The 12,091-nt window shown below is 39.8% G+C and overlaps 1 protein-coding gene across 1 annotated transcript in view; it reads right to left on the bottom strand.

The window, feature by feature from the left end:
* Window positions 1-269: 269 nt before the first annotated feature.
* THBS4 (thrombospondin 4) overlaps window positions 270-12,091 on the bottom strand; it is a 49,624-nt gene continuing 37,802 nt past the window's right edge. Inside the window, exons 15-22 of the mRNA XM_074282363.1 lie at window positions 11,258-11,310; window positions 7,658-7,851; window positions 6,152-6,330; window positions 4,644-4,692; window positions 4,321-4,517; window positions 3,119-3,291; window positions 1,366-1,505; window positions 270-494 (exon numbers count right to left, since the gene is read on the bottom strand). Of these exons, the coding sequence (XP_074138464.1) occupies window positions 433-494; window positions 1,366-1,505; window positions 3,119-3,291; window positions 4,321-4,517; window positions 4,644-4,692; window positions 6,152-6,330; window positions 7,658-7,851; window positions 11,258-11,310 (1,047 nt within the window). The 3' untranslated portion in view covers window positions 270-432. The remainder of the gene's footprint in view (window positions 495-1,365; window positions 1,506-3,118; window positions 3,292-4,320; window positions 4,518-4,643; window positions 4,693-6,151; window positions 6,331-7,657; window positions 7,852-11,257; window positions 11,311-12,091) is intronic.

Raw genomic sequence — 12,091 nt, 5'->3', positions numbered from 1 at the left:
TGTATAACCCTGGGCAAGTCAACTCACTGTTTGCCTTAGTTTCCTCATTCTTCTAATGAACTGAAGAAGAAAATAATAAACAATGCTAGTATCTTTGCCAAGAAAATCCCAAATGGGGTTGTGAAAAGATGGACACGAACAACTCAACACAATGAAAGGAGATCTCACTGAGATTTGAACTTAGATCCCTAAATTCAAAATCCAAAATACTAGTCAGAGCACCATAAAATAGCTGAGCAGCTCCTAAATTATGTCTGGGTCACAAGATGTTTAGAGATGACTTAATCTCCTTTTTATTGTCACATTCATAAGAAAAGTCTTGACATATTTGCAGCGGTGAGAAAAAGCCGTGGCAGGCACTGAGATATGTAAGGTTTAAAAATATAGTGCTTTAGTCTTTAAAAAAAGAAATTGTAGTTTGTTCCCTCTCACTCAATTATCTATACGATCAAAATTCTGAGTCTGAAATTCTTGAAAGTCCTCGGGGATGGTATCTGCAGGAAGAAAATAAATGGAAGGTTATTGGGGCTCCTACAATTCTGTCACTAGAGCTCTTGAGGGAGTCTGTAGAGGTCACTATTGAGCATATGGAGAGGGAGCTAAGCCATCTTTGCAATTAATTGCTATTTTAAGGGACATCATGAATTGCTCAGGCAGGTTTCTTTCATCTCTCTGGGTTTCAATCTTTTTATTTTTAAAAGGAGGCAGTTGAAATGATGCTTTATGATCCCTTCCTCTATCTAGTTATTAGCCTATGAATAACTAGATAGGTTTTAGTTGACATAGGAAGAGGAAGAAGAAGGTGAGACTGAAAATTAATCACATGAGATTAAGAGCCAAGATCCAGATCCTCGAATCTAAATATGATTGAATTCTTCATTTATTCTTGGGCTAAAGAAGTCTTATCAAGATGTCTACTGGCCCACTGGTTCTCAAAGCTGCCTTTGGGATTCCTGATATCCTTTCAGGGGGTCTGTGAGGTTAAAATTATTTTCTTAATAATACTAAGATTTCTAATATGGTAAATATTAATAGATTTAATCCATATATACAAAAGTTCTTTGGGGAGGTGGTCCTTAAAAATATTAGGAATTTAACAAGGTCCTGACTAAAATATGTTTGAGAACAATTGACATAACTAACTTAAAATCTTAGATGAAATCCATTCATTTCCATGGGTCTTAATTTCCTCATCAGTAAAATGTGAAAAGTGATTTTAAGATTTGCTTCCCTTACAATGGGGTTGTGAGGTTACTATGAATTTGCATTAAGGGAATATTTTGAGCTTGTTGGAGGAAGGTACAGTATAAAATAAGTCAAGGGTCACTTGGAGTAACAACAAAAATAATTTGGTAATACATTTACCATTGCAGCGGTATTTGAGATTGGACCAGATGATGTTCTCTTGAGAGAAGCAGAAGACTCCCAGTCTTCCTCCACGCATGGTAGTGTCAATAGTTACTCCTGAGTCAGCCACAAGCTCGGAGCCCTCAAAGAAACGAACCCTGCAGAGAATAGAGTCATTAGGATCCTTCAGGGGACCCCAGAAGGGGTAAGAGTAGCTCTGACCAACAAAGGGGTACTGGTAGACACAAAAACAGTTATAGGCAGGGAATCATGGAAACAAATTTGGAAGGGGCTTGCCACCTGCAGGCTAGCATCTCTCATCCCTACAATGGTCTCCCTCCAGATTTCTAGTCTTTCATAGTTCCTTTCCAGACTCAAGTCAAAAGGCATCTCCTTCAGGACAAGTCATTCAAGAGACCCTTCAAGAGGTCATTCGTGACTTACTGAATGATTAGTGGTTTCCCCCTACCTTCCCCTACCCCATCCCTGAGTATTTAATTTATGTATATCCTGTATTTTCTAGGGTACATAATGGATGAGCTCCTGGGGAATCAGGAAGACCTTAAATTAATTAATTAATTTGAATCCTCACTCAGAGGATGTATGATTTTGATGGATTATTGTGAGGATCACATGAAATAATACATGTAAATGTTTTAAAGATTTTAAAGCACTACATCAATGTTAACTATTATTATTATATACATTGTGTGTTTCTTTAATACAACATAAGCTTCTTGAGGGTAGGGAGGGATTGGTTCACTTTTGTATTTGTATCCCTTGCATCTATCAGGTGCCTGACACATAGCAGGTGCCTAATGAATGTTTCCCTACCAAAATGACTTAGTTATGGCTTTGATCACTTCATTGGGTGATTGATCAATCAGTCAATCAACAAGCATTCATTAACTATACTGAAGCAGGTGGTACAAAGTGGGCCTTCAGTCCACACTTAACCCCAGCCTGCCATCTAGCATCATCTTTAATTATTTTGGTTAATTAGGTGCTAAAATCATTGTATTTATGTTGTTGAAGGTGAGAAATGGATTCAGTATCCTATAAATTAGATACCCTGGGATAAAGCTCCAGTTATAGCATTGCCCTAGTTATAGCACTGGGAACTGTGCTTCCAATTGCCGTGGTTTGGCTATAGGTTCAGGACATTGTAGGAACAGGAAGACAGATAAATTTCAAAAAATAAGGTCCTCCATCATCTCCTCTTGATATAAAGTCTTGTTTTGTGTTTATCTATGTGGTATGATTATAAAGTGATGATGGAATCCACCTGGTATCCTATAGATATTATCTAGGGTCTTCTATTTTCTCATGCCCTTTTGAATAATCTTGTATAATCTCAAGTCCCATAGCAAAACCCCAAGGCTAGGATCAACCCAGAAGTTCAACCTGTGCCCATAATGGCGTAAGATTAAGAGTGCAGGGTCTGAGTAGAGACTAGCAGAACTTCCCATTGCTTCTTAGAAGCTTCATGCAACCTCACAATTCAGACCATTTGGATATGGACAGGCTCTGAGAAGTGAAGATACTGAAAGTGCATAAGAGCATCTCAACTTTCAACTGTTCAGACATTTGTTAAGCACCTATTATGTGCAAGGAACTTGTTAGATACTGGATATAAAGATGTTTCCCACAATAGTCTCTACCCTCAAGGAGCTTACATTCTACCAGAAGGCATTTGAAGATGAGGAAGAGAAAGCCAGGCACTGGAATGATAGCCCTCTCTCCCAAAGCTCTCTATGGTTCTTCCTCCTACCTGATGTAGCCAACCTGGGGCCGGTGCTGTAGGAACCATCGGTAGGACACCTTGTCTTTCCAGCCGACGTTTCTGGAGTCTTTCCACAGCAGCCTCACCTGGTCACTGGTATCCCCAGTGTGCCACAGGGAGTTCCTGAGGTGCTCCCCTGGCCCTGTCTTTGACTTGACGGCCTGATTATAGACACAATAAAGTTATAAGGTAGAAGACCATGGCATGCTTTTTCATTTTTACTTGAGTCCTGAGTAAGGAGATGGATTTAAGCTTAAGAAGTCAAGTTTATAATCAAACGACTTTGTTATTTAGAAAACAACAAAACACAACTCAAGCTACATCAATACTATTTGTGTCATATAGTGGATAGAGAGGCAGGTGATCTGGAAATCTTTTGAACTGGTGCTAAATGAGTCAGTTCACTTCAATTTAATCAATACAAAAGTATTTTACTAATAAGAACTAGCAATACGAAGACTAATACAATTCAGACAGTTCTCGCTTTACCTTACACGGACTGGTCCTCTATTTAAAATGATTTTTGCAATATGAATTTACCCAGGGAAGAAGGAGACTGGTACACAATGGAAGGACACATGGGAGGCCCCAGACCATCCATCTGGGGTTCTGGCCAGAATGGAGAAGAACAGGCTGGGGGAGACCTCTGAGACTGGACATAAACCCAGAGAAGATGGGTGACATGTGGGGCTGCAGTCGGACTAAGGACAGACCTGAGTGGAGTGGGACAAAGATTTCCTTTTTCCAGGGGGAAGGTCTCAAGCCAAGAGCCATTTCCTTTGTGGAGGTGGTGATCTTTCCACATCCATGTTCATCTGCTTTCACTTTTTTTTTTTTTTTTAAGGATTATTTTTTTTGGGGGTGTGTGTGGAGGGTAAGAGACCATGAGTGCAGGAGCTGAGAGAGACAAAATACTGAACAGTAAAGTTAACATAGATTTTCCCCCCCAGAATATGAATTTCTTTCAGAATTATTTATGCAAAGTCAAATTTGCAATGCTAATTTATAAAAAGCCAGAACTGTCTGTACAGTTTTTTACTTAAGGTACTCCTAATCTAGGAGAGGAAAGACATGTACACAAATAACTGTGGAAAGAAGGGGATGTGCTAAGTGTGTGTGTCTGGTGAGAGCACAGGAGGTCCAGGTCCAGATTCCCAGCCTGCGGAGGGGGTTAGGTGGAGGACTGATACCTTGAGCTGAATGCCTGGCTCTGCTACAGCCCGGAATGGTGTGGCTTGCCAATAGGTCTGTTCTGTCTGCTTCCACATGACCACGTAGAAGCTGGAGCTATCTTGGTAACCAAAAATAAAGCCAGCATAATCGTCATCTGTTTGAGTATTCACATGGAAGGTGCCTTCAAAGTCAACGCCATTGAAAGCTGTGTACCCTGAAGAGAGAAGAAACTTGGTTTTTAGGAAAGGCTTGAGAGGAAGAGGGAAAATACAAATGTCTAATCAAATTTCATTAGGGGACTTTACTAGAGCACCTGATGACCACTGCCCCCTAGACTTACCAACTGCCAGGCCAGGGTCGCTATTCATCGTCTGCACAATTTCCATGCCCTGCAAGGGAAGATTCAGCTCGTTGAAAGCAATCCTAGAATTGGTGGAACGAGTTCATGGTTGTTGGATCGGCCCCTTGAGATTTAAAACGCTATCTGCCATTGAGCTCATCCATAAAATCATTTCAATAATCTCATTAAGGACTCTGCTTTAGCTCAAAGAGAGTGGTTAATAGCATGTAAAAGTTTCATACAGCAAACATTAAGGACTCCACAGCACTACTGATAAAGAACGCTGCCCACCTCCTGCAAAGAGGTGGATGATGGATTAATATGCAGAAAGTTTGGACATAGTCAATATGGAGAATTTATTTTGCAGTCAAGCAATATATATATTAATTTCAAGGATTTTGTTTTTCAATTTTTTTCACATGGTGGGGAGAATTAGGAAAAATGTTTGCTAATTGAAAAAATAAATTTTTATTTAAAAAACAACACAATGTGCATCTTTTGGGATCCAGACTTCTTGTTTCAATGGTACAGATGGGAATGAAAATAAAATGAACAAAATTAAACACACATACACATGTATGCTCATATATGTATGATGTATGTGCACATATATACATGTATGTATGTTTATACACATATAAATCTGTAATTGCTCAATTAGAGAATTGGGTGGGGGCAAGGAAATATTAAGTGTTTGCCAAGGTTTCAGCCAGTATGGGACAGATGTGAGAGACACTGCAAAGACAAAACAAAAGTATGCCAGCCTTCAAACAGCTCCCTACATGTATGTATGTATGTATGTTCTTGGAGAGGGGCAGGTTACAACACAAAGTACAAGGTAAATTGAGGAGAAGGAAGAGCCCTAACAAATATCAAGGGGCATCCTGTATGCTGGAACAATGAGTTGAACCTTGCTATAACAGAGGTGAGAAGGGAGCCCTTTCTAGGCATGGGGGAGTGAGTGTGGCCCAAGTGAAGGCATGATGGGAGATAGGAAATATAAAACAGTTTGGAAAGGAGCTAGAAAACCCTAAATGGAGTTATAAAAAGTTGGACGTGGCTGAAACTGACTGAACAACAACCACCACAACAAATTGAGGAAGACAGAAGTTAAATTAGTTGCTAGTAATAATTTCAGATTATTCAGACTAATTCAGACACTAATAAGTGTCTGAAATAATATTTGATTTCCTATCTTCCTGGTCCAGTGCTCTACCTACCTAGCTATTTGCAGGTGACAAACTATTGTGTGACTCTGGGCATACTACTCAACCTCTGTCTTTCATCTTACTTATTTGTTCATTGGGAAGATCCTGACATCTTAAATTGTTTGTTTTTTGGGGGAGGAGGTGGAGAATCATAATTGCAGTAACATTCATAATAGTAGGACTGGGGCACCTCCTACCACAGAAACAACTTAAGTTAAAATAGTAAATACTTCTAAAGGAGAAAGACAAGTATGGCTTATGTGCATCATATCCTCTCGATAAAATGAAGCACAAACTCACCTGGTTCAGAACCACCCAATTAGGATCAATCTGGGCGTCACCTTCAGGGTCCAGGACAACAGTCTGATAGGCTCTGAAATCTGTCAGAGTGACCTCGGCATTCTCAGGGCAGACATCAATTCGATCAATGACCTGGTCTTGGTCGAAGTCTGCTTCACAGATGTCCCCCACACCGTCACCTGGATGTGTCAGGAAAAAAGGAGAAAGGTTTCCTGACACTAGTACCCATGCATCTTTCCCAGATAAGGATAAAGATTGTTAGATTAAAAGAACAGAAAGCCCTTCCTAAAGCTCTAATCTCATTGTATGGCATCCAAAAAACTGTTCGGACCAAGGACAAGTCCTTCAGCAGGAACTGTCCCAGGTGGCGGGTGTCTGTCCCACCATCCCACTGAGGAATTAGCTATTTTAGCTCTTGAAACAGAGCTGGGGATCAGGGGAGATCCAGCTAAACACTCATGACTCATTCTTTATTCAGGGTTTTCCTCAAACTGGGAAAGAGGAAACGCAAGTATTACATCTTGCAGCCTTAGCTGGTATATCTCAAAGTTTCCTGGGGCCATATTTCCTCTCCCCATTCACTCTTTAGTTTGGTTTCGGATCTTCTCAACAGAGAAGATGGCAGCGTTCTTTGAGAACTCTTTCTGAGGCTGTTATCTCCGATGTCCTCAAGGACTTTACTGTCAACACTCTCCCATTTTCACTTCTACCCTCTTCTCCCTCCATCAAAACCTTGATATTCCCAAATGTTTTTTCCCTTAGTAGATGCTTCACACAATATTCTGTTCAATTATTTTTTCTGCACACTATACTCTGGACTCTGGATTCTTCTTTCTTCTTTTTATTGACCTTTGTAGCTCAATTCATAAGAATCAAATGCAGGTCACAACAATACTGAGAAATAAATTTAGTTATGAAAGCAGCACATCTGAGATGAAAAAGCTATGACCAGAGTGAGCATGCTACTTTGAACAATAGAAAAAATTATGAAGTAGGTGACTATTGAGTAGACAATTAGACTACAATGGAATACCTTTGTTCCAAAAGAGACAACAAAGATGAGAAATGGGGGGAAAACGGATAAAGATCAGGAAGAACCTGATATAACAAGTAAGAATTTGGAGAACAATATGTATAGTGTTCACAAAAGTATAAATGACATTAAGGCTATAGTGGATGCTGTCTATTGTAATTACCAATCCTGGCTCTGGAGAAGAAAAGAGGAAATGTCCCATTGTCCTTCGCTAGCTTGGGGCAGGGACTACAGGTGAAAGCTTATGCCATCAAATGTGGTTGGTTTGGCTTAAATATTATTTCTTTGTTAGAATCCAAGGCTCACTGAATATTGTGGATTGATTTATGTTCAGAAATTATATTGATATAAGCCAGAAGGTATCAATGAGATGTCATTTTGAAAAACAAAGCGTTGGTGTTCTGAGGTGTGACTGTGCCTCTATGTCTGAGTATTTCCCTATATAATAGTAGCTGTGGGTTCTATTGTCTTACGGTTGACATCTTCCTGGGTTGGGTTGGGGACCAGTCTGCAGTTATCAGGTCCTGGAGGGATGAGGTCTGGGATTCCATCATTGTCATCATCATCATCACATTCATCCCCTAGCCCATCCTTATCTGTGTCCAGCTGGGAACTGTTAATGACGGTGGGGCAGTTATCGGTGCTGTCCTGGTGTCCGTCTCCGTCACTGCAGGGAGATGACAGGGAAGGAGGGAAGAGAATAAACCTTTTTGGCCACTTGTGCCTCAACTTCCTGACTTGCTTTGAACATGTTATCTTGAGAATGTTGTCTTAGGGAGGGGTTGAGGGCCAACTGTCAGGACTGAAAAAATGATATCAGAGATTTTTGGCATTTGCCTTTTTCACCTATTAAGACAAAAACTTCTGTTTTGCTAGGATATAATCACTGTTCTTGGAACCTCTACTTCTTGCCTTGAAAAAAGATCCTAGACATGTATACATATATTGTATTTAATTTATACTTCAACATATTTAACATATATTGGTCAACTTGCCATCTGGGGGAGGGGGGTGAGGGGAAGGAGGGGAAAATTTGGACAAGAAGGTTTTGCAGCTGTCAATGCTGAAAAATTACCCATGCATATATCTTGCAAATAAAAAAGCTATAATAAAAAATAAAAAAGAGGGAAAAAAAAAGAAAAAAGATCCTAGGAATATAAGTTTAGAACTGAGAGAGATCTGAGAGGCTATATAATCCAAACATCTCATTTTACCAATGAAGAAACAGGCTCAGAGAGATTAAAGAACTTGTAGAAGGTTACACACATATTTAAATGGCAGAATTTAAACATATATTCCCTCTGTGCCTTTGGACTCTTCAAAGCCACTTGTGTCTTATTTTTGTTAACAGACTTTTATTAGCAGCATCTTTTGAATGTATGAACAGTCAAGAAAACACTGGATTCAGAATCAGATTCTTGGGGAAAGAAGCTCTGCTATTGACTATCTGTTGTGATTTTGGTAAGTCACTTCTTGGGAAGCCATCTATGAGCCTCAGTGTCCACAGTAAAATTGGTCCATCAGACTATATGTGCTAGGAGTCGGTGTTATACAGTGGAGAAAGCTCTCACTGCTTCTGCAGTCAGCTTTGCAATTCTAGCTTTGATTTTTTGCTAGATTGAGAAAAGATAAGATCTTTGGCATAATGGATAGAGTGCTGGAACTGAAGTCAGGAAAACCCTTTCATCTCTGTCTCCCTCTCCCCACCTCCTCTTCCTCCTCCTCCTTTTTCTCTCTTCCTCCTTGTTTTTCTCTTTCTCCCCCACCCTGTCCCTTTCCTTTTCTTCCTTTCCCCAGTCAGATTCAAATCTGAACCCTAGTTGTGTGATTCTGGGCAAGTCATTTCACCTCTATCTGCCTCAATTTTCTCATTTATAAAATGGGTTGATAATAATAGCACTCACTTCCAGGATTATTTTGAGGATCAAATTAGATAACATAATCAAAGCAGTTTGCAAACCTAAAAGTGTTTTATATATATATGTATATTTATAGATATATTTTGTATACATGCACATATATATACACATGTACATATATATTATATACATATATAATACACATATGCATATATGCAAACATATACAAGTAAATTATATACACATATATTATATATAGATACATATACATTAGCTATGTGTCCAATAGGAATTAAGAAAGGAATATTGTGGGGAGAAAAATGGCAAGATGAATGATGACCCTGTGCCCTCCAAGATCACTTTAATTCTGAAGAGGCAGATATGGGTTAGCCCTGAGCTAAAGAATTTCTTCTTAATTGCACATATTTAACATTCATCAGATTGCTTGTTATCTTGGAGAGGGGGAAGGAGAGAGAAGAAGAAAAATTTGCAACACAAGGTTCTGTAAAAATGTTGAAAATTGTGTTTGCAGATATTTGGAAAAATAAAATACTATTAATAAAATTTTTTTTTCTTCTTTCCAAGGCTTGATTCCCAGGTTTCAGGTCCACATCAAGGTAAGTCTGAGCTTCCTCTTTTATTCAAGAAATCATAAAATTGACCTTATATTCTAGGGAGTTTCCCCAACCGGGCCTGATCTGAGACAGCTACTGCCCATTTTGTTCCTACTTTTTTACCTTGATTCTAAACCAACCTCCAGTGGTAGAGGAAAGGCGGGGGAGGAGAGAGAGGCAGGGAGCCACTAAAACCAAGATGAAGCTGCCAGCTCCACTTAGTGGGTGAGGAGCAGATACATTGATCTGGAGAAGAGAAAACCATTCTAAACAAGCCTAAAAACATATAGCCTAAAAGATGGAATTTCCTGTCCTGAAGTTGTTTTTAAAAATCATTAGGTTAGGCTATTTCTATTGGCAGTCCTTCTATATCTTTGAATGGTTTTATGCAAAAATAAGGGATTTAATTTTTTCCAGGTTTGGGGATTTGTTGGAATTAGAGTTTAACTGGATGCGTCACATTCACAATACTGAGAGGCTAGTGCAAAAAAAAAAATGCTTTAGGAATTCAGAAAATACATGATTTGATAGTTTTGCAGTAGATAATGACGGTAATTTATTTTATGTATTTATATTTGACAAAGTGTATTCCTTCCACAATTAAAGTGCAAGCGGTTCTAAAAATGATCGTTCTTGATATAAGGTTTTCTGGCCATCAACCCTGACCCTAATCAACCTGAGTCTCCTGTGTGGTCCCAGAAATGGAGACAGGGAGGCTCCATTTATGAGTCTCTCTCACTGATTGACCTTCTTCACTGGGTACACTCGATGGGAATAAAGAATGACACACAAACGCAGAGTGCTATTATGGTCTGGCAGGGAATGAAGGGAATTTTCTTTCTTGTTTCTTTATTGGCTTCTGAAAAGATTTCCCAAGGAGGTAGAAAGGCTAGGACTAGTTAAATGACTTTAAATTCCTCTAGGGAAGAGACTGCAATATTTCTGTCTTTATCTTTCTTTCTCTGCCTCTCTTTCTGCTCCCCTCCCCTGTATCTCTCTCTTTCCCTCTGACTTTGTCTCTCTTTCTTTCTGTCTCTTTTTATCTCCTTGTCTATCTCTGTCTCTGAATCTGTGTCTCTTCTCTCTTCTCTTTCTCCCTCCCTCCTTTTTTGTTCCCTTTCATCTCTGTCTCCCTCTCCCCACCTCCTCTTCCTCCTCCTCCTTTTTCTCTCTTCCTCCTTGTTTTTCTCTTTCTCCCCCACCCTGTCCCTTTCCTTTTCTTCCTTTCCCCAGTCAAAAAAAGTACCTCCTAATCAAATCCATTTAATGAAATCCTGAGGTTAATGAAACAGCAAATCAGACACATTCTGCACTGTTTATGGTACGCTGAGATTTTCCCTGAGCAAAGGAACCGTCTCTAAATTTCTGCACTAGAATTTCTTCTGTTCACCTGGTCTATGGTGCATCATGACAGGAACCGAGCTTGCCTCAGAATTTTTAGGGCTGCTTATGAGGCATACATATGTAGGCTGAGTCCAGTCTCATTGCCAGCTCCCTGCCTTCAGGAAGGATCTCAAAGCTTGGAGAAGGCTTGGAAAGTTAATCTATTCTTCCTTATTTTTCATTTTAACTATTCTTATAGCAGGGAGGTGTACCATACCTGTCCTGATTGGTGTCACAGGAGTCCCCGACCAGGTCATTATCTATATCCGACTGCAAATAAAACAAAACACTGTTAACAAAACCAGGGATGTTCCATCAAGAATGTCCCCCAGATCCAAGCCTGGCCCAGGATTAGGTTTGGGGAATGATAATATCCGGAATTGATACTCTGTAAAACTGCAAAAGGACAATGCCATATTGGTGTAGACACATTGTTGGATTTTTAAAAAATCTTTTAAAATATCAAGCTATGTGGTTGGGCTACCCACACACCAGATGAACTAATTATAAAAGGGATGAGAGGTAGCTGGGTGGCTGGGGGTGCTGTGGAACCAGCCCTGGCAAGGGAGGAGAGGGCCAATAGATTTTTTGTATTTGGAAGGGATCCAAGGTGATGAGTCAATGTTCGCCTATGGCTCCCTCCTCTCAAAGCTTTAAAAATAAAATGCTGCATCGTCCCAAATTATCTAGTCAAAGAGGGGGAGTGAAAAGAGAAACTTAACAAGTAAGCCATGATGCTGCTTAATCAAGGGTAGGACATGCTGGGGAGGAAAGGAACCTGGAGAGGTGGAGGGGGGCTGGATGTGTGAAATTTTCCATCTTATTTTCTTTTTATCCAAAGGGATTCTGGTTGAGGAGCAGGAAGGTCACTTTCTTGAATGAATAGACCATTTACAGCCTTCCTCTTAGGGAGAGAGTAATAAGGAAAAATCCCAGAGGGATGCAGAGCTAGCTAGCCCACTTTTCCCCCTTTGAAACATATATGGTCATTGGCCAGGAAATCGATGAAGGGAACTGTGTCAAATGTGCTCTTGGGTTTTTTCTTTGATGC

Source organism: Sminthopsis crassicaudata, chromosome 1 (genome assembly GCF_048593235.1).
Source record: "Sminthopsis crassicaudata isolate SCR6 chromosome 1, ASM4859323v1, whole genome shotgun sequence".
Classification (NCBI taxonomy): domain Eukaryota; kingdom Metazoa; phylum Chordata; class Mammalia; order Dasyuromorphia; family Dasyuridae; genus Sminthopsis; species Sminthopsis crassicaudata.
This window is presented reverse-complemented; position numbering and strand designations above follow the sequence as displayed.